Here is a 23352-nt window from a genome sequence, read left to right as displayed (position 1 = left end):
ACTCTGTAAGTATAATCTAAAGTGCTTTTTGAAAAGTAAAATTACTTCGATTAGAGTTTTTAAATCAAGCACTACTAACATATGTTATATATTACCTTTCCTCTAAAGACCTCCTAATAATAGAACATTTGTACGTGGGGGAGGATGGTTGGCCAATTAAAGGAAAACTAGTTTCTTTGGTTGAACCATATTCCAACTTTTCTTACTATTAATATCCCTCATAATTTGAAGAGAACACTACTGATGGCCATGGCTTCTATAATGGGATAAGGAATGGGAGTTTTCCTGTTTTCTCAAAATTTCAGCAAAAGCTCAAAGCTAAGGACAGGAGAAACAAGTTCCCCTCCATTCTAAAAAGAGGTATTAGTCACATCTATGCAGGAAGTACTGTAAGAAAAAAAAAGAAGCAAAAACAGCCCTAAAAAAAAGTGGAACTGAAGAAAGCGATCAAGATAGAATGCTGTTAGGTAAGTAAGGAATGTTGTGGCATCTCCCCCAGATAAACCTCATGCCAAAAGCAGGTGGCTCCCAAGGGAAGCGTCCAAAGAGATTAGGATTGAGTGTATGACGAGATGGGCATCCCCCTCTCCAGCGGGATGCTTGTTTAGGTGAGGAAATCCCACAGGCAGTAACCAAAGCAGGCTATGGAAATGTCCCTGGAAGAACTTGCCACAGGTCTCCAGGAGGCTGACTGAAGCTGGAGTAGGGATTGGAGAAAGGAGATGTTATGCTTCTTGTGGCCTAAGTAGACACCATAAAAGGCGCACTGGGTAGAGCTGTCCTGACAGGAGCCCACCCAAGAAGGTTAAGTGCAAGGGCAAGGGGGACCGGCAGAATGCAGTGGTGCAAGCAAGGTGTTCTACCAGAGTCATAAGAGGTCCAAAAGTGGAGCAGTGGGGAGGTCCCCAGGGGAGTCCAAAAGAACACACCAGTGTGCCCCTTCAACAAAGCACTAGCATATCAGTGTCTACCACACAAAAGGCCCTTAACTGTTCACTTAAGACTTTGCTGTTTTGCTCTAATTTCCATCTTCTCATCCTGACCCCAGAGAAGCCAGGCAAGCAGACACAGGAGGAGGAGGGAGAGGGGAAGAACAAATCACTCCACCTTCTGCACTGCTGATCCTGGGACAGGCCTGAGCTAGAGGGAGGGGAAATTTTTAAATTGTCCAATTTCCATTCAGACTAGATAGCATCAATCATTACCTAAATATGAAGCTATTTGAATCCCCCCAAAGGTAAAAGAAAGCTATGGAGCATCAAGAGGTCAGGAATAGGGATCCAACAGAGCTTCTTTAAAGGAACTCGTGAGAGGGACACCTGGGTGGCTCAGTTGGTTAAGCATCTGCCTTCGGCTCAGGTTATGATCTCAGGGTCCTGGGATGGAGCTCCACATCGGGCTCCCTGCTCAGCGGGGAGTCTGCTTCTCCCTCTGCCTCTCCCTCTCCCACCTACTCATGCTCTAATAAATAAATAAAATCTTAAAAAAAAAAAAAAAAAGGAACTGGTGAGGAATTTCAAGCAGTTTCATGATTGTACCAACTGCATTTAATCCATTTTATAAAATGCTTACTTTTAACTATTCCATCTTTAATATCACACAAAACTCACCTTTGAAAAAAGGCCTCCTGCCTCTATACTGTATCCTTTAAGGTCCTCATGTAATTTCTGCAAACACTGTATGACTCTTCTTTGATTCTCATCATTCTTTAGCTCATGAGTGTTAATCAGAAAGTCATAGTGGTCCAGTGGTCCATGGCAAACAGCCAAAGCTTTTGAATAAACCTCTGTAGCCGCAGTTGGAGATGTAATCTCAGGGGTCTGAACTGTATAGGCTATAAACAAAAATATATATAAAATTTTAGAGTTCCTTAAATGAAGATATTTCGTAGTACTCCACATGTTTCTTAATGATCACATTAAAACCTTTCAGGTAAAAGTATATATATGTGAACAGTTATTGTAAATCTCATTTTGATAAAAATAAAACACATTTTGGGGCACCTGGCTGGCCCAGTTAGTGGAGTGTGAGACTCTTGATCTCAGGGTCATGAGTTTAAGCCCCACCTTGGGCGTGGAGCCTACTTAAAAATAATAAAAAGATAAAACACATTTTGTTCAATGAATATAATCATCTCATTTTAACAAAAGAGAGTAAACCCCAAACCCATAAGCTATCATTGTAACTCCTCTTCTAGAAAACCTAACCTGCCATAGAGTCTCTGCTTTGCCTCCACTCCATTAAATGGGCCACCTGGATTCATCAGATCCTTCCCCACAGCAGGGCTGGCACCTTTGAGGTAAGTCTAATTCTGGTTTTTGAGTACCAAGGCAGAGACAGAGATTAGTCACAAAGGGTTTTCTACTGCCCCCTTATTCCCTATCCAAACCACATAGCATTCAGATATTACAACACTGATTTCAATGCTTGTAAGATTCCTTTCCTTTTCCATAACTTTTAAGTTGAACACAAAGAGTTGAAACACAACAGAGTGTCTGTTGCAAAGCAGTAAGGTTTTCTGATCCTTTTTTAGCCTCTCCTGGGAGAGAAATGATTGGCCATGGCAAGATCAATCATAACTATTCCTTATCTGGGCCAGGTGCAATGAGCAAGTAACTTCTGTTCTATTTTTATTTTATTTATTCTTTTATATATATATTTTTTATTTTTTTTAATTTTATTATTTTATGTTAGTCATCATACATCATTAGTTTTTGATGTGGTGATCCACAATCCATTGTTTTCGTATAACACCCAGTGCTCCATGCAGTACGTGCCCTTCTTAATACCCATCACCGGGCTAACCAATCCCCCCTCCCCCCTCCCCTCTAAAACCCTGTTTGTCTCTCAGAGTCCATAGTCTCTCACGGTTCATCTTTTATAGAAGTATAATTGATATACAATGTTATATTAGTTTCGAGGGGACAACACAGTGACTCAGCAATTCTATACCTTACACAATTCTCACCACAGTAAGTGTAGTTACCACCTGTCACCATACAGAGTTATTACAATATTACTATCTTTCTCTGTATTTTTTAGAAGCAATAAATAGCAGCAAACTGGCACATTTTTTGGACAGGGCTGGTGCCCTTCTTTGAGTCAAAGATTTTGCAAAGATACATTGCCAGCATTATCACTGTTTCATTGAATACCATGTTTCCTTTGTTTCAGTAATATAAAAATTACATACCCTGGGGAAAAAATTAAGAGTCAATAGTATTTCCATCTTTTTCCCAAGAAAGGAAAGAAAATCCTAAATAAGCCATGAGTGTTGGGGAGAGGGCAGGGCTGTCTTCTTTTTTTTTTAGGGCTGTCTTCTAATAGCTATTCTTCCTGTCTGAATAGAAGTTTTAGCTGGGTACTAGGCTGCCCAGTTAAATAATCCATTTCTGGCCTCTCAAGCAGCCAGGCACAGCCATATGACCAGTTCTAACCAATGGGATGTGAGCAGAAACCTGTGCAGCTCTGCTACATGCCCTTAAAGAGAAAGGCATGCCCTCCTCCCCTCCCTCCCCTTCTTCTAACTGGAATGTAAGTGTGATACCTGCAGCTGGAAGAGCCAACCTGGCAAGGCGAGGCCCACAGAATGCTGAACAAAGCAGAGCAAAGTTCTCCAACATTGCTGAGCTGCCGAACCAGCCCTGGGCCACCTACCGGATTTTTATGTAAAAAAATAAACTTCTATCTCACTCTTCAACCAGGTCCTCAGCCAATCATCCATCACAATACTACTCACTTTGTAGAGCAAATACTCTAATCCATCCCCTCCCACTCTTCCTCATGCTACCACGCTACCTGGGGCTCTCATGATCTCTGGCTTGGCGTCCCTGCCTCTGATCACCTCCACTGCCCCAAATTTACCACTACCACAATCTGGAAAATACTTCCCATCAACTACAGAGATGATCTTGCTAAAATCCCAACTGTGATTTTATTAATATTTTTCTTAAAATTCATCTCATTGTTTAAAGGAGTGGTTTTCAAACATCAAACATAATTTTAACAGCAGCACTTTTTTTTTTTTTTTTACATATAAAACCTTCCATGCAATCCTAAATTTATGGAAGAGAAAAATGGGAGAGGGGGCACAAAGTCCCACCCTCTTCACATCTCCCTCATTTCTATAACTATACCACCCCCATTTCCAAAGAAGCCCCTGAAGCCACTTTTTCACTTGATAGAAGCACGTTAAGTACAGTGTCCAGAAAAGAGTGAGCACAGCAGGCCTGAGATTACTGTCCTCAGAAAGGTCTGCTTGCAAGGTGGGCTCTTGGCTGAGAACTTGGATTCCAAGAGGGTCCCCACCATTCCCAGAAATGGAAAGGGTGACTTACTGTGCCTAAACTGTTTGTACCATGTACAAGCTATGTGGTTTATGCTGAACACCTAGTTTCCTTCTACGTGGCCAGAATTTTGGTACATGCTATGCAGAGTAGCTATGTACCCACCACGACCCCCCACCACCCTAGGCATTGAGTCTCTAATGAGCTTCCCTAATAGACAACATTTCACATCTGTTGCCACAGTTCATTGCTGGAGAAATTAAGTATTTCTTATGTGACTCCACTAGGAGAAGACTCTTGGAAGCTTGCACCTAATTTCTTCCAGACCTTGCCCCACAGGCCTTTCCCTTTGGCTGACTGTGTTTATATCCTTTTGATGTAATAAACCATAGCCATGAGTACAACTATATGCTGTCTTGTGAATCCTCCTAGCAAATCATCAAACCTGGAGGTAGTTTTGGGGATCTCCAAAAAGAGTGTCCTCATTCTAGGGTTTAAGAAATTTGTAATAGGGCCCCAGCCTGCATTTCCAGACGACTCTCCCTCTACTCTCCAAAAAGCAGTCACATATACAAAAAATGATTGTCTACCACATGTAATGTGTAATGGGGTAATAGAGAATATCAGAGGTTTTTTAATTATTATTTTAAGTGGGGGTGGAGGGGAAAAATTGCAGTAGTAATGTATCAAGATTAACTGGCCTTAGCAAGTAAAATGAATTTGGATACAGAGAAACTGCTTATGAAACTATTCTAAGTGGGAAATAATCAAGGCCCAAATTAGGATGGGCAATAGCAGAAATGTCATGAAGCTAGTTAGAATGGAAAATGCAAAGGTAGACTCAATAATGTGAACTGCCTTCTAGTCAAGTGGATTACTTACTGTGTCTGAAACACTTTCAGTTACTTCACTTCATGGTCATGCCTTTCTTTGTTCATAGACTCCCTGACTTGGACATCCTCCTCTTCCAATCTCTGCCAGCCTAATTTCTCCCTCACAAAATCTTACCATCCTTCAAAGTCCCTCAGCTCCCTACCACCAAACATCCAAATTCACCTGTATTTACCCCATCATTTTCTCTTTCCTTAGCCCTGGTGTTATTGCTCATTCCAACAAGGATATTAATGCCTTCTTGTCCTCTAATCAGTGGCTTTCAAATTTTGGAACCCTCCTGAATATCGTGAACCAAATATTCACACACATATATGCAACTGAAAAACTTCATGAAATAAGAGATTTAGTAACAGTATGAAATGGTTAAAAAAAAAAAAAAACAACTATGTATTATATACTCTGGTATTTTTAATATATATTTTACTATATATATACACATATATATATGACATATATATGTGCCAAGAACCACTAGATTTAGTTATATTAAATGCCATATATTATACTTATTTACCTTTTTGTTTTCTGTCTATCCCCACCAGAGTAGATGTTTGTTTTCCCCAGAGTATATGCTCTCTGAGGACAGGAATTTTTATCTGCTTTGTTCAATGCTGTATTCCCCAGTGAACCGTGCCTGGTACATAACTGGTGCTTATTAAAAATAATCTTGAATCTCCTCCGTTCCTACCTTTCCAGAGATGTCATTCTCTTCACTAACCAGCCCTGTATTATATCATCAACCTTCCCCTCTCTATCCACTTTTTCATACCAGCTCAACCCTTTCCTATCTTAAAATTATAATAACAAAACCTCCTTGACCCACAGTCATGAGACATCTGCTCTACCTCCTTTCCTTCAGAGCCAAACCACTTGAAAAAGTTACCTTTATTTTTTCTGGCGACTCCCTCACATCCTGCTCAATTCTCAACCCACTGTGGTCAAGCTTCTACTGAGATAGCTTCTGCCAAGTCCACCCAAGACCTATTGTTGCCAAACCCAGAAGCTACTCCTCAGTCTTCATATTCCTTTTTACAATCATCAAATATCTAATTTTTAAAATTAGTCATTGGAAAGATCAGGACTGCGGGGAAAGTACATTGTTTCTCTTGGCATCTGCCTTTAGAGAGGCTTAACGCTATTTGCTTCTACTTTAATTTTTTACTAGCCTAAGATCTTTATTTAGTAGTATATACTTCATTTGCATTTTTTAAAAAAGAAAACCAAGGCACACTGAAGACATCACTTGAGCTAGTCAGCAGACATAAAAAGGGAAACAGCGGTTATCCAGTTCCACATGTAAGAAGTCTGAAAGTTGCCACCCCATCCTAACCACGAAAAAGCTGAACAGACTGAAAAGCCAACATCTCTTCTCAGATCCATAAGACAAGGGAGGATGCAAGGCAAACCACTGCCCCCATTATTAAAGAGAAAGATAGGCAAATACAGAAAATAATGGCTTATAAGAGCAGAGACTCACAAGTCAAAACCAGACAGGAAAACCTAAACTTAGTTGACAAATTGCTGGAAGCTCAATATGGACAACTCAGAGTTAAAAACTCCAGGGGTATCCAGTCATAGAGGGGCCCTCACACTTTTCTGAATTTTCCTACAGGAGTTCAACCAAGTTCTTAGTGTTAATATAGGGAAAATCCCCTTATGCTTCTGGCATGTGGAATGAAAAGAAACCTTTTTTTTTTTTTTAAAGATTTTTGTTTTTTTAATAAAGATTTTATTTATTTATATGTCTGAGAAAGAGAGAGCACAAGCAGGGGGAGCATCAGGCAGAGGCAGAAGCAGGCTCCCCGCTGAACAAAGAGCCTGATGCAGGACTCGATCTCAGGACCCTGAGATCATGACCTTAGCTGAAGGCAGACACTTAATGGACTGAGCCACCCAGGAGTCCCTAAGATTTTATTTTTAAGTAATCTCCACACCCAGTGTGGGACTCAAACTCACAACCCTGAGATCAAGAGCCACACACTCCACCAACTGAGCCAGCCAGGTACCCCAAGAAACCATTTAAAAATACACCAGAACACTTTGTTATTCCTAACAAGGCCTGTCCTTGGGGGAAGCTAGTTAAGGAACCTAACCTGCTAGGTATTAGCAGAGCCTAAATGACCTGGGGGAAAGGAAAATACCCAACTCCACTCAACTCTAGCCTTCCATGTGGGAGAAGGAAAATACTCAACTCCAGCCCACTCAACCATCCTCTCCCACCTAAGAGGGAAGAAAAAACATTTCTGAAGCTCATAATCCAGACACGTAGGCTCCCTAAAACATGGAGACCTAATTATAGAACCATAAAATACTTCCTCTCCCCAGATAGCTCACCATATTACCAAAGGCCAATTTATAGTAGTTTCTTTCACCTGGTATATCACATCCAAGAAAAAATTACAAGATATACTAAAAGGCAAACAACAATTTGGAGAGATGAAACAAGCATCAGAACCAGACATGGCAGGGATGTTGGAATTATAGGACCAGAAATTTAAAACAATATATAAATATATATATATATATATATATATATATATGGTTAACATGCTAAGGGCTCTAATGTATAAAGTAGACAGCATAGAAGAACATATGAGCAATATAAGGAGAGAGATGGAAATCCTAAAAAAAGAACCAAAAAGAAATGCTAGAGATTGAAAACACTGTTAACAGAAATTAAGAATGCTTTTCATGTTAGTAAACTAGACACAGCTGAGGAAAGAATCTCTGCACTTGAGGATGAATCAGTAGAACTCTTCAGAACTCTAAGGCAAAGAAAGGCTGGGGGGACAAAAAAAACAATATCCAAGGACTGTGGGACAACTGCAAAAGGTGTAGCATACACATCACGGGAATACCAGAAGAAGAAGAAAGAGAAAGAAACAGAAAAAATATTGGAAACAATAATAACAGAGAAGTTTCCCAAATAAATGACAGACACCAAACCACAGATCCAGGAAGTTCAGAGAACACCGAGCAGAATAAATGCCATGAAAATTACACCTAGACATACAACTTTTAAACTACAGAAAAATCAAGGATAAAGAAAAAATCCTGGTGCACTGGGGTGGCTCAGTCAGTTAAGTGTCTCTTTTTTGTTGTTGTTAAGATTTTATTTATTTATTTGAGAGAGAGAGACAGCGAGAGAGGGAACACAGGCAGGGGGAATGGGAGAGGGAGAAGCAGGCTTCCCACTGAGCAAGGAGCCCGATGCGGGGCTCGATCCCAGGACCCCGGGATCATGACCTGAGCCAAAGGCAGACACTTAACGACTGAGCCACCCAGGTGCCCCTAAGTGTCTGACTCTTGATTTCAGCTCAGGTCATGATCTCAGAGTCATGAGATCAAGCCCCACATAGAACTCCATGCTGGGAATGGAGCCTGCTTAAGATTCTTGCTCTCCCTTTTCTTCTTCCCCTCATCTCTCTAAAAAAAAAAAAAAGAATGAAAGAAAAAAATCCTTAAAGAAGCCAGAAGAAAAATACACCCAACCTATACTTCTCAGAAACCATTCAAGCCAGAAGACAGTAGAGTGAAATATTAAAAGTACTGAGAAGAAAACCTACCAAACTAGAATTCTGAATCCTGCAAAATTACGTTTCAAGAATAAAGGAGAAATAAAGACTTTCTCAGAAAAATAAAAAATTAATTTGTTGCCAGTAGACATGCCTTGCAAGAAATGTTAAATGAAGTTCTTTAGAGAAAATGAAAATAATACAGGTCAGAAACTCAGATCCATAAAGAAAAAATGTCTAAGAAGAAAAAAATGAAAGTAAAAGTAAAATAAAAACTTTTACTTTCCTTATTCTTAACTGATTTAACACATAACAGTTTGTTCAAAATAATGTATATCGAAAAAAGTCAAAAGCAGTATAACCGACGTGCCAAGAAAGGCGAGAAAATGAAATCATAAAATACTCAAAACTACAAAACAGAGAAAAAGAGAACCAAAAACAAGAATAATAAGGGCAACAAATAGAAAACAGTAACAAATATAGTAGATATTAATCCAACTAAATCAATAATCACTTTAAATATCAATGATATAAATGCACCAATTGAGAGATAGAGATGGTCAGAGTGGAGGGCGCCTCGGTGGCTCAGTCGTTAAGCGTGGGCCTTCAGCTCAGGTCATGATCCCAGGGTCCTGGGATCGAGACCCGCATAGGGCTCCCTGCTCGGTGAGAAGCCTGCTTCTCTCTCTCCCACTTGCCCTGCTCGTGTTCCCTCTCTCGCTGTGTCTTTGTCAAATAAATAAAATCTTTTTAAAAAAAGAAAGATTTAAAGGGATGGTCAGAGTGGATCAAAACATATAAGACCCAACTACATGTTGTCTACAAGAAACCCACTTTAAATATAAAGACATGGGACACCTGGGTGGCTCAGTCGTTAAGCATCTGCCTTCAGCTCAGGTCATGGTCCCAGGGCCCTGGGGTCAAGTCCCACATCAGGCTCTCTGCTCAGCAGAAGGCCTGTTTCTCCCTCTCCCACTCCCCCTGCTTGTGTTCCCTCTCTCGCTATGTCTCTTTCTGTCAAATAAATAAATAAAATCTTTAAATATATATATATATAAAGACATATGGATTAACAGTAAATGGATGGCAAAAAATATACATGCTAACACTAAAGAAAGCATGGGAGCTGTATTAATTTCAGACACAGAAGACTTCAAAGAAAAGTTATCAGAGATTAAGAAGGGCATTACATAATGATAAAGGAGTCAATTCTCCAAGAAGAATCAATCCTTAATGCATGTGCACCTAACAACGGAATATCAAACTAAACTACATGATACTAAAATTGACAGAAATATAAAGAGAAATAGATGAATCCACTATCATAGTTGGAGACTCTAATATCCCCCTAACAGAAATGGACAGATCCAGCAGGCAGAAAAATCAGTAACGGCATATTGAACTCAACGCTAACAATCAACTAGCCATAATTGACATTTAGAGAATACTTCATTCAACAGTGGAATACACTTTCTTATCAGGTTCACATGGAACATTCACCAAAACAGACCACATTCCAGGCCATTAGACACATCTTAACAAAGTTAAAAGAAATCATACAATGTCTGCTCTAGACAACAACAGAATTTAACTAGAAATCAGTAGCAGAAAAATAATAGGAAAATTCTAAAATACACGGAGATTAAGCAATACATTTCTAACATATGGGTCAAAGAAGAAATCTGAAGAAAAATGTAAAAGACCTTACGCCCTTCCAACTCAAAATGGATCAGTTGTAAATGTAAAACACAAAACTATCAAACTCCTAGAAGGTAACATAGAAGAAACATAAAAGATATAGAAGAAAACCTACATAATCTTGTGTTTGGTGATGACTTTTTAGATATAACACCAAAAGAACAATCTGTGAAAGAAATAACTGATAAGCTGGACTTCATTAAAATTTAAAACTTTTGTTCTGTGAAAGCCAATGCCATGGCATCATTAGAAGACAAGACACAGAATGGGAGAAAATATTTGCAAAAGACCATCTGATAAAGGACTATTGTACAAAATATACAAAGAACTCTTAAAACTCATAACAAGATAACAAACAATCCAATTTAAAAATGGGCCAAAGACTTTAACAGACACTTCAGCAAAGAAATATACAGATGGCAAAGAAGCATATGAAAAAATCTCTATATCGTATGTCATGAGGTAAAACAATAATGGCATACCACTATACACCTATTAGAATGGCCAAAATTCAGAGCACCAAGAATGCCAACCAGAATGTGGAGCAACAGGAACTCTCATTCATTCCTGGCGGGAACGTAAAATGGTAAAACCACTTTGGAAGACAGTTTGGCAGTTTCTTACAAAACTAAGCACACTGTTACTATATATCCAGGAATCATGCTCCCTGGTATTTACCCAAAGGAGTTGAAAACTTAAATCCACAAAAAAACCCTGTACTCAGATGTTTACAGGAGCTGTATTCATAATAGCCAAAACTTGAAAGCCATCAAGACATCCTTCAGTAGGCAAATGGACAAATAAATTGGTATATCTAGACAATGGAATATTATTCAGCACTAAAAAGAAATGAGCTATCAAGCCATGAAAACACATGGAGAAAATTTAAATGCATGTAACTAAGTGAAAGAGCCAATTTGAAAAAGCTGCATATTATAAGGTCAGACATTCTAACTATATGACATTCTGGAAAGGGCAAAACTATGGAAATCGTAAAAAGATCAGCAGTAGACAAAGGGTGGGGAGGCAGGGAGGAGGGAACAGACAGAGCACAGAGGATTTTTAGGGTAGTGAAAATACTCTGTATGATACTATAATGATGGATACACGTCATTCATTATACATACATACCCATAGTTCAAGAGTGAACCCAAATGTAAAGCATGGACTTTAGGTAATTATAATGAGTCCACATAGGTTCATCAGTTCTAACAAATGTACCACTCTGGTGGGGGATACTGAAAACAGGGGAATCCATGCATGTGTGGGGGAGGGGGAGTAGGGAGAATATGGGAAATCTCTGTACCTTCCTCTCAATTTTGCTATGAATCTAAAACTGATACTGAAAAAAAAAAAAAAGTCTAAAAAAGAGAGAGAATCAGTCAGACAAGGCACTCAAGGCTGAGAGATTGGCCAGCTTAGGCCTGGATAGCAGCTGTATAAATTGAAACACAAAAGACTTCTCAAAAGCTGCACTAAATTAAATCTGTTACTACATCAGTGTACACAAATTATGGGATGCTGCTGCCATATTATTTTGATTTGTATTAATTTGTCTTATTGTACTCCAAATGGACAGTGGGAAAATGCCATTCTGAAGATCCACACACTGATCTACAAACATAAATGGAAGATTTTAAGGCCCATAAAGCCTGCATTATCTCAATTTTGTACTTTACTTTACTACTTTCTCCTAAATAAGTTTTAGGAAGATCCCACTGAACTCCATAGCCCATGTGCCACAAGACTTAGTCAAGATGTCCTCCTGTCTGAATGATTATAACTTCCTAGATAGTATTTTGACAGTTATTTCTATCCACATACACCCACCCCCAGAAAAAATAATTTCTCCAGCCTTTGACTGCATTTGTGATTACTTCAATTTCCTTTTTTTTTTTTTGGAAGTGAACATAACCTCAAGATTTTATTGTCTTCATATTAAACAAGAGATGAGGCTTAGAACTGGATCAGTTGACCCTTTTTCTTCTTGCCACCTCCCAGTTTAAAATGTCTTAATGGCCAGCACTGTCTAGATCTGCAGTTGGGCTCAATGCATTCAGGCATCAGCACCATCTCCTTTGTAGTTTTAGCTTTTTCCCAGAAAATATGCTTAGTCTGCCACCATAACCTCTCTGCTTCCTGTAATAAGGCTGATGTGGGGAACAAAGGCAGAAGAAAAAAAATTAAATTTCCTTATAACTTACAACCCACTGACAAGTCCTTGAGACAGGCAGAGTGACCTTCATCTAGGAACTCAACTGCCTTAGTGTTAATACTTTGCTAAGGGCAAAAGGCAATCTTAGCTTAACATTATCCTGACCTCCAGGATCCTAAAAGTCTACTTTAACATATAAAACCCCTTTGGAAACTTCCTTTAACTCTACCCCCCAAGATATATGTTAGCAATCATCCTCCAAGCATATGGCCCACTGATATACATCTTGAAGGGTCTCATGACTAAGACTTTACTAGACCGTAGTAAAGGACGCCTCAAGGTCCTGGAAACCTCACTTCCAAATTCCTTAGAGACTTACACTATCCCTAACCCCTACCCCCAACTTGAAAGTATATAATCGGCCACTCCTCACGACCCCAATGCAGCTCTTTTTGCCCATGGGTCCTGTCCCTGTGCTTTAATAAAACCACCTTTTTGCACAGAAGACATCTCAAGAATTCTTTCTGGACTGTTTGCTCCAAACCTCAACATTTCCACATCAAAGGCCACTTTCCCTGGACATACAAAGAATCTTTGCCCCTTTTGTCACTCTGTGCCCCACTTCTTCTAAGAAACGCCACAGTTTTTGGGAATGTTCACCATGTTTGTCTGCTGGGGCACTATTAGCAGGGAAAGTGATTGCTCCCAATTTTTTTCATTGGTTATAGCTCTGCTTTGATAGAGTAACACTTGAAAATATACAGATATCCAGGAAAAAAATAAAGCAGTATGAAGTATTGAAAGCATAACTGCGCTTTAGTTGGGTCTTAAGTTTCTAATTGTAACAGCAATCATACTTCTCAACAATGTCCACCAGCTCTACAAGCAATGGTAACATTAGCGCATTTTACACTGGACTTGTCAAATACCCACTCTATAAATTCACCCTGTGTTGCATCTGGGTTTTTCAAAAGAATTGAGGCATATCTATAATTCACCATTAGAGTCCGGTTTCTGAAGACTGAGATATGAAACACTGCCAAAATACTGTCAATTTGCTTCTCAAACATTTTTTTTTAAAAAACAGCGTAATTTATTCTTTAAAGCAATTTTATAGATATGGGCAGTCTAGTTAATTTCATAGTGATGTTGGTTGAATATGATACAAAGGAAACAGGTATTTTCCAGGACAATGGGATAGGTAAAGGAAGCTTTAAGAATTCATGGGGGGAAAAAAAGATAAAACCTAAACTTGTTTTTCAGATGTTTTAAAATTTCCACAAAACCTTTTGTTCAAAAGTTAATTATTTAACTGTGGTACATAAAATATATTGAATGCATTGCCAGGCATCAAGATGGGAAACCCTCTCTCTTATATAATAAAACCATCTTTTCTGGTCCATCTTGGCCCAAGTCCTGGTTGTCTGAGAGCAGACTTCCCTTGAGAGGGCTGAAGTTGTAATAAAAAGCATTGTTTTCATCTACTGGTTTGTATTCTTATTCAATTTCAGTTAGGAAGCCACTTCCAGAGCCACTTCCACATCCTGATCCAGTCAGATCCAAAATAGTCCTCAGAAAGAGGAAAGACATCATTCAAGTTCCGGAATCTTGTCATTGAGGAAGCGTTGAGTGCTTGGAGGGAAGATTCTGCTGGATTCACCCAAAGTAGGTTGAATATCGGTTCCTTTTCAACAGTGCAATTTGCAGAATTACTTCCAGGATTGCAACATACTCACTGGTACCTGGCTCTCTGCACAGGAGAACCTCTCTTTGGCTCCTGTCCCTGTCTGTGTCTTGGCCCAAACTGTGTTCCCAAGGACCGGAGCTGAGCAAGAGTTGGGTTTCTTCTCCCCCAATTCTTAAGTTTTCATCTTAAGACAGAAATTTGGAAGAAAAAAATTTTTCTTTAGTTCTGCAGTCAACAAGCTAATATGCCCCACTTAACTAATCTCACTACATTAATAAATAATAAACCACAGTTACACTTGTCTTAATGGCACATAGGTAGCCTATAATGCAGAAAGAAAAGGCAACTGAACAGCACAATTATAAAAGAAATTAGAAAAAGGCAAATTGTCACCAATAGCCCTGACAAAAGTTGTTATATAACACACAGTTCTTTTTTTAAAAAGGTCTTAACTTGTGGTCCATGGCGGCGGTCGGGGAGGAGAGGTCTGGGAGCCTACTAAAAGAAAATTATGTGTATGTATGTGTGTTATTGTGTATTTTTTCTGAGGCAAGATCTCTAAACATACTATAGCCTCCTTCAAATTTTCAAACAAGTTTGTGAACAAAAACTGGTCAAGAACCACTGTTTTAAAGAACTGCCAAAACTTAGAGCTTTAGAAGGAAAATCTATTAATAGCAGCTCATTTTTATTGAGCACTCACTTTGTGCCAGGGACTAGGGTAAGTAACAACATAATTATTTTTATTAATCCTCATAATAATCGTATTATACAAATAACTAAAAAAATCCATGGATAAATTTGTTCATTCATTCACTGTTTGTTGAAAACCAACTACATCTGAGGTACTATCAGTGGAAAAAAACACTAAAAACAAATTCCTTTCCTTGTGGAACCTTCACTCCAGTCAAGGGGAAAAGAAACAAAAAATTAAAGAAAGGAACAGACAGTGATCAGTACACTGATGAAAATAAAAGTGATATCCTAGGGTCTCTGAACAACAGCATGGGCATCCCCAGGGAGTTTAACAGAAAAACAGAATCTTGGGCCCCACACCAGGGGTCTGAATCAAAATGTGCAGTATAACAAAATACCTAGGCATTTCATATGCACATTAAAGTTTAAAAAGCACAATGCTAGGAAATGACTGGGGACTCCTAAGAGTTGTAAGAAAAAGCCTTCCTATGAAAGGGACATTTAAGTTGACACCTGAATGCCAAAAGGAGTCAGCCCTGAGGAAGATCTGGGAGAACACCCCAGGTAGAGAAGAGCTCTTGCAAAAACCCTCAAATGAAAATGGAAATAAGCTTTACATTTTTGAGGGAGAAAACATAAGTTTATGTGGCCAATTTACATAAACAAAATAGAGTATATCATAAGATGAAGTTGGAAAGAAGAGGAAGAACCAGATCCTTCAGAGTCTTATAAACCATGGTAAACAGTGTAGACTTACAAATAGGATTAAGAACAAGTAGGTGTTGATCAATAGCATGACATGATTTTTTAAAAGATTACTTCTATAGAAAATAAGATGGTAGGAATGCAAAATAGAAGCAGAAATGAATGGATTGTACGGTATGTGAGTTATAGCTCAATAAAGTTATTACATATATATTTTTTAAGTAGAAGCAGAGACCAGTTAGGAAACTATAACAACAGTCTAGTTCAAAGTCCATAATTTGACCAGAGTTAGCACTGCAAGTTAAGTAAACTGACCAAGATCATGTGGCCAATAATAGTAGCAGCAACAACTGCTAACCTTTACTAAGCACCTACTAGGTGCCAGGTACTTTTCTAAGTACTTTCACACATTAACTCATTTAATCTTCACAACCACTCTATGACATAGGTACTACCATTATCTTTAAAGGTGAAGAAACTGAGGCAGAGAGGGGCTAAGTAGGTAACCGGTCCGGGTTCCAATAGTCAGGTAGTGGCAGAGCAAGCATCTGCCCTAACAGGTACAGCAGGGAGGCAGGATGGGCTCTGGAGTCAACTCTCAGTCATGGTAATATTCTCCATGGCAGATTGGGCAGGTGATCACCATCCTAGCCAATGATGTCTGATGCCTAGGGGGAAGTCAGCTTCTGCCAAAGTTTCCCCCAGTGCTCTTTAAAAGGAGACCAGAGGGGCGCCTGGGTGGCTCAGTCGTTAAACGTCTGCCTTCGGCTCAGGTCATGATCCCAGGGTCCTGGGATCGAGCCCCGCATCGGGTTCCCTGCTCCGCGGGAAGCCTGCTTCTCCCTCTCCCACTCCCCCTGCTTGTGTTCCCTCTCCAGCTGTCTCTCTCTCTGCGTCAAATAAATAAATAAAATCTTTAAAAAAAAAATAAAAAATAAAAATAAATAAATAAATAAAAGGAGACCAGAACAAGAACTCATTCATTTCTGCCTTTGTGCTTTTTTAAAGATTTATTAGAGGGACAGAGAGAAAGAATGCGTGAGCGAGTGCAGGGAGGGGGTGTGTATAAAAGAGAGGGAGAGACAGTCCTAAGCAGACTCTGCAGTGAGCATGGAGCCCAATGGAGGGGCTCAATTACACAACCCTGAGATCAGGACCTGACACGAAAGCAAGAGTCAGATGCTTAACCGGCAGCGCCCCCCCAGGTACCCCCTGCCTTTGTACTTGAATCTGTCAAAGGGGATACCTGTACTGCTACAAGCATCTTAAGAACGTGAGGGAAAAGGGTGATACGTGGAGGACAATCATAGTCTTGATATATGTTGTGATGGTTAAGTTTATGTGTCGAGGTGACTGGACCATGAGATGCCCATACATTTAGTCAAACATTAGTCTAGATGTATCTGTGAGGGTATTTCTGGATGAGATGAGCATTTGAATCAGTAGACTGAGTAACGCAAACTGCTCTCCCTAATGTGGATGGGCTTCGTCCAATCAGCTAAAGGCCTAAATAGAAGCAAAGGCTGACCCTCCCTGAGTCAGAGAGAATTACTGTCTGCCTTTAAGCTGGGACATTGGTTTTCTCCTGTCTTTGCTCTCCAACTGAAATACAGGCTCTTCCTGAGCGTTAAGCCTGCTAGTCTTTAAACTAAAACTACACTATCCGCTCTCCTGGTTCACAGGCCTTCAGACTTGGACTGGAATTACACCACTGACTCTCCTGGGACTCTTGGTCTCCAACTTGCTGACTGCAGATGTTGGGACTTATCAGCCTCCATAATCGTATGAACCAATTCCTTACAATAAACCTCTTTCTCTTTCTAAATGTATATATATTCTACTTGCTGTGTTTTTTTAGAGAACCCTGACTAATAAAGCTTAATTGTATTAACACAGTTTCTGTAGAGCTGGAGTGATAATAGCAAAGGGAATATGTGAACTTTGTATTCTTTGGTGCTTTAAATTGGAACAGATTTCTAATTTTACACGTAGGTAGATAGTTGAGAATATTTTGAAGATGCTCTTTAGAGACTTAAGCAAAATGGTAGACCAGACTAATTCAGCAGAAGGTAAGCATTTTTCCATTAAGAAATGTTATTTTAGGGGCGCCTGGATGGATCAGTCATGGAGCATATAACTCTTGATCTTGGGGTCATGGGTTTGAGTCCCACGCTGGGTGGAGAGATCACTTAAAAAATTTTTCTAAAAATGTTACTTTAAAGGTCTGCTTCATCCTTAAGTTTTTCTAGTACTTGAAATTAAATATTTTTTAAACATTTTATTTATTTGACAGAGAGAGCACAATCAGGGGGAGCGGCAGGCAGAGGGAGAGGGAAAAGCAGGCTTCCCACTGAGCAGGAAGCCTGACACAGGGTTCAATCCCAGGACCCTGGGATCATGACCTGAGCTGAAGGCAGACACCTAACCGACTGAGCCACCCAGGTGCCCGAAGTTAAATATTTTTTGAGAACCTATCTCTAACTTCATACTCAAAATCAGTAAAGATGTGGCTTAATGTGCAGAAACTTTACATATAACTTGTCAGTAAAGTGGGGTTCAGTTCAAAAATCTTCTATAAAGATTTCTCAGCTCAAAAATATCCTATGATTAATGGAAAGAACTAAAGATATGCAACACAACATACAACCATACAAATATAAAGAGTTTCCAAGGTAACTATCTTTTTGCATTATTCATTCCTAAACGATTGTATATCCAGAATACTCAATACAATGTGATGAATCTGACCACTTCAAGGCAGTATGTGTGTTTACTGCAGTAGAATAATCAAAGAAGTTACACAAAATCAACAGACTACAAGAGGTATTTATATAACCCAGAAAGCTATATGCTTTTAACAGCTTCAAGTTTTCTTTGTAAAACTTGGATTCATTTGAAAATTCATGAGTGGAAAAAAAAAAAAAGAAAATTCATGAGTGACAGAATTCTGAAAGGTAAAGAAAACTAACACTATGAAGTGCCTACTATGTACTTAGCACACAGCACTTTCTGTACATTATCTTCTCTCAAAAAAATCTGAGGTAGCTATTGTTATTCCTTATAAATGAGGGAACTAAAATAACTTAAAAGGTTAGAAAACTTAAGTGAATGACCAAGCCATGATCTGAAGCTAAGTGACCCAAACCACCAGAATGTCACTCTCATTAAAACAACCATAATGCTATTGATAAGTGAGGGCTGTGCTCCCACTTGTCGTAGCCAGGCAAGAAAATCAAAACACGAACCTCTCTCAGGCCCTCTAATCTGAAGTACTCAAGCCTCTTAGAGCAACCACCAACCCCTTCTTCTCCTGGATCTCCATCCTCCTCAAGCCCTGCCAGAGCTCTGCCCTGCCTGCACGCTAGGGTCAGCCTGCCTCTGCTAAGAAACAGCACTTCCAAAACACACCAGCAGCAGCTTTTTCTATTAAAAGCCCCAAACCGAAGTGCTAGAGGAAAGAATTCCTCTCCCTCTATAAATCAAAAAGCCCTTATATTTCACATTGTTGGCTTTCAGGGTTTCAACAAACCAGACTTATGTATACCTTTTTGAGCTTTGATGGTAAAATACTAATATATTTTGCACTAAATAAGACAATGACCTAGCCCTCAAACATGAAGAGGACAGGGGCGCCTGGGTGGCTCAGTTGGTTAGGCGACTGCCTTCAGCTCAGGTCATGATCCTGGAGTCCCAGGATCGAGTCCCGCATCGGGCTCCCTGCTCTGCAGGGAGTCTGCTCCTCCCTCTGACCCTCCCCCCTCTCATGTGCTCTCTGTCTCTCTCATTCTCTCTGTCTCAAATAAATAAATAAAATTAAAAAAAAAAAAAAACATGAAGAGGACACAAAGTTGGGAGACAAATCAATGCTGGATCACAATCCTGATTCAAGAGGATGTTAACATGCTACAAAAATTGGATGAAACTCCCAACATAAAATTTAACTAAGGTGCATTTAAGTTCAAAAGCTTAATTAGACTGAAAAGAATCAATTGAAAACCTATGAAATAAAAGAACTGAATTCAGTCAGCAGCTAAACAATATTTATAAAGCATCTATAAAGCTCAAAGTTCTGTGCTAAAAACTTCTAATACAATCGGGTGTGAGTTGGAAAGATAGTAACTGCACTCAAAATACTGTGTACTGGGAGAGATACAAACAAGTGGATCAACAACTCTAATGAAGTATAGGAAGTAGTAAAGGAAAGATGAGGATGCTCAGAGATCACAGAGCCAAAGCTAGTAACCTAGCCTAGGGAGTTAAGGAAGGGTACTCAGAGGAAATGATGTTTCAGTTGAGAGCAAAAGGACAAATGGATGTTAGCCAGTGAAGGGAGGGAGGGACAGAGGAAGAGAATGAGATGCATCAGCCTGTGAGAAGGCTCTAAAACACAAGAGTATGGCACACACTAAAGAAAATGAAACAAGTTCAGTACAGCTGAGATATAAAGTGGAAGGGAATGGGTCAAAAGATGAGATACTAGAGAATTATAAAGGAACCAGGTGACACAGGGCCTTGCAATGATAAGCAAGTGGAATTCAACCTTGAAGACAATAGGAAGCCACTTATGAGTTTTTAATAACACAGTAGCTTGATTATGTCCCCTCTTAAGCAAAAAAGAAGGTTACTGGAAAAATATCTTAACAGTTATCTTTCTAACACGCTAGCAATAACCAGTTGGAAAATACAATAGAAAAAAAAAAGGATCCTACTTACAATAAAAGGTCTAGAATAAAGATGAACAATATTATCTTTGTAAGACTTATATAAAAAATCTCAAAGGCATAAATGAAAATTTGGAAAAAGAGACATAATATTAGAAACACACACAACTTTACCAACACTGCCAATTCTTCAATTCTTCACAGTTTACAGATTAAATACAGTTCCACCAAAAATCCTTAGAAAATTGCGAAGAAGTAATGAGAGGGGCCCTTGCCTACCAGATGTGAAAATAAAGCATTATGATCAAAACATCAATGAATAGGGGCACCTGAGTGGCTCAGTCGGTTAAGCATCCAACTCTTGGTTTCAGCTCAGGTCCTGATCTAGGGGTCCTAAGATCAAGCCCCACCTCAGGCTCTGCACTCAGCGCTGTCGGCTAGGGAGTCTCTCTCCCTCTCCCTCTGCCCTTTCCCCTCCCGCATGTGCAGACACACACATGTGCGTGCTTGCTCGCTCTCACTCTCTCTCTCTCACTCTCAATCTCAAATAAATCTTAAAAAGAAAATAGAATACTAAAAAAAAGTCTTCATGGCATAATTTAATATATAATAAAAGAGGCATATTAAATCTTATCACTGTTCTTTTGTCACCTTACATTTTTGTTATTCATCTTGTCTGTTCCTCTCAACTAGACTACAGGCTACAAGAGGATAGGTTGTCTGTTCAATTCACTATATACCTAACACATACAATGCCTGACATATGATAGGCACATCATAAGTATTTGTTGAATAAATAAATTAAGCAATGGGAGACAACAGATTATTGAACAAGCGACATTTGAACCACTGGGAGACAACAGAAAAAATTAGATTATCCCTTCATAGTACATACCTAAATAAATTCCAGGTGGTTTTAAAATATAAATATTAAATACAAACAAGAAACTAAATAAATAAAAGATTATTTATTTAGTATATTAGTCTGCAAACTATGGCCTACAGGCCAAATTCAGCCATACTCATTAGTTTATGTATTGTCTATGACAGTTTTCACACTACAATACCAGAGCTGAGTAGTTGCAACAAAGACCATATGGCCTGCAAGGTCAAAAATATTTGTTATCTACTCCTTTACAAAAAGAAAAAAAAAAGTTTGCCAATGTCTGATCTGTTCTCCTAATAGGTGTGGACTTTCTAAGCCCCGTCCTGTCTGGACATCACAATCACCTGTGAAACTCAGACTTAATGAATCCCAATTAAATGCCAGTGGGAATGGATCAAAAACCTAAATGTAAAGAACTATAAAATGCTTAGAAGAAAACATAATTATAAATCTTTATGACTTTATATTAGGCAATGATTCCTAGAAATGACACCAAAAAGCAACTGAAGATAAAATAAATTGAACTTCATCAAAATTAAAACTTTTATACAAAGAATATTATCAAGAAAGTGAAAAAACCACCCACAGAATGAGGAAAATATTTGCAAATCACGTATCTGCTATGGAACTTGGCTCCAGAATATATAAATTCTTACAACTCAATTTTATAACCCAATTTTTTAAATAGGCAAAGGATTTGAATAGACACAGATATATGAATGGTCTGTAAATACATGAAAAGATGTTCAGTATGAGTAGTCGATAGGGAAATGTAAATCAAAACCACAATACGATACCACTTCACACCCACTAGGAGAGTGAAGATCAAAATGACAATAATAAGTGTTGAAGAGGATATGGAGAAATTTGAACCTTCAGATATTACTGGTGGGAATGTAAAATAGTGCAGGTACTTTGGAAAACAGTAACAGTTCCTCAAAAAGTTAGGACATGACCCAGCAATTCTACTCCTAAGTATACACCCAGGAGAAATGAAAACACACGTCCACACAAAAATGTATACACAAATGTTCATGGCAGCATTATTCGTATTAGCCAAAAAGTGGAAACAAGCCAAAAGCCCATCAACTGATGAAAAAAATATGGTATATCCATCAATACAGCCATAAGAAGGAATGAAGTACTGATACATACTACAACTTGGATAAACCTCAAAAACATTATGCTAAGTGAAAGAAGTCAAGAGAAGACCACGTGTTTTATGGTTCCATTTATATGAAATGTCAGTAGGCAAATCCATATAGACATAAAGTGAATTAGTGGTTGCCAAGGGCTGGGAGTGTGGAGAAGGGGGTAGGAGGGGAATAGGTAGTGACTGCTAACAAGTATTAGATAGTGGTGATAGCTCCACAATTTTGTAAATATGCTAAATATACTGAGTTGTATACTTTAACAGGGTGAATTTTATGGAATATGAATTATATAATTTTTTAATTAAAAAGTTCTAAAAAAATTCCAACAGGAATATTCCCAATACATACATATTAAAAAAAAAAAAAAAAAAAAAACTTGTTTCCAGTGTAATGTAAAGAACATCTCCCAATAAGCCCCACAACCCAATTTTAAAAGGGACAGAAGTGGGGCGCCTGGGTGGCTCAGTTGTTAAGTGTCTGCCTTCGGCTCAGGTCGTGATCCCAGGGTCCTGGGATCAAGCCCTGCACTGGGCTCCCGCTCCGCGGGAGGTCTGCTTCTCCCTCTCCCACTCCCCCTGCTTCTGTCCCCTCTCTTGCTAATGTCTCTCTCTCTCTGTCAAATAAATAAAATCTTTAAAAAAAAAAAGAAGGGACAGAAGTGGGGCACCTGGGTGGCTCAGCTGGTTAAGCGGCTGACTTGATTTCAGCTCAGGCCATGATCTCAGGGTCATGAGATCAAGCCCCACATCAGGCTCCCTGCTCACTGCAGAGTCTGCTTGAGATTCTCTCTCCCTCTGCCCCTCCCTCAACCCGCGCTCTCACTCTAATAAATAAAAGCTTTAAAATAAATAAGTAAATAAATAATAAAAAGGACAGAAGAGCATCAACAGGCACTTGACAAAAGAAGATATATGAACGGTAATAAACACATGAAAAATTGCTCAACATCTTTAGACATTACGTAGATGCAAATTTTTTTAAGTTCTTTTTTTTTTAAGCTAGCTCTGCACCCAAC

General features: G+C 39.0%; 1 protein-coding gene across 1 annotated transcript in view; it reads right to left on the bottom strand.

Moving 5' to 3' along the window:
• AFG1L (AFG1 like ATPase) overlaps nt 1-23352 on the bottom strand; it is a 226300-nt gene that overhangs the window by 183655 nt on the left and 19293 nt on the right. Inside the window, exon 3 of the mRNA XM_034991745.1 lies at nt 1611-1834. Within this exon, the coding sequence (XP_034847636.1) occupies nt 1611-1834 (224 nt within the window). The remainder of the gene's footprint in view (nt 1-1610; nt 1835-23352) is intronic.

This window comes from Mirounga leonina, unplaced genomic scaffold, assembly GCF_011800145.1.
Source record: "Mirounga leonina isolate KUSES-001 unplaced genomic scaffold, KU_Mleo_1.0 Mir_53, whole genome shotgun sequence".
Lineage (NCBI taxonomy): Eukaryota > Metazoa > Chordata > Mammalia > Carnivora > Phocidae > Mirounga > Mirounga leonina.
Note: the sequence above shows the minus strand (reverse complement) of the source record. Positions and strands in the feature narration are given on the sequence as shown.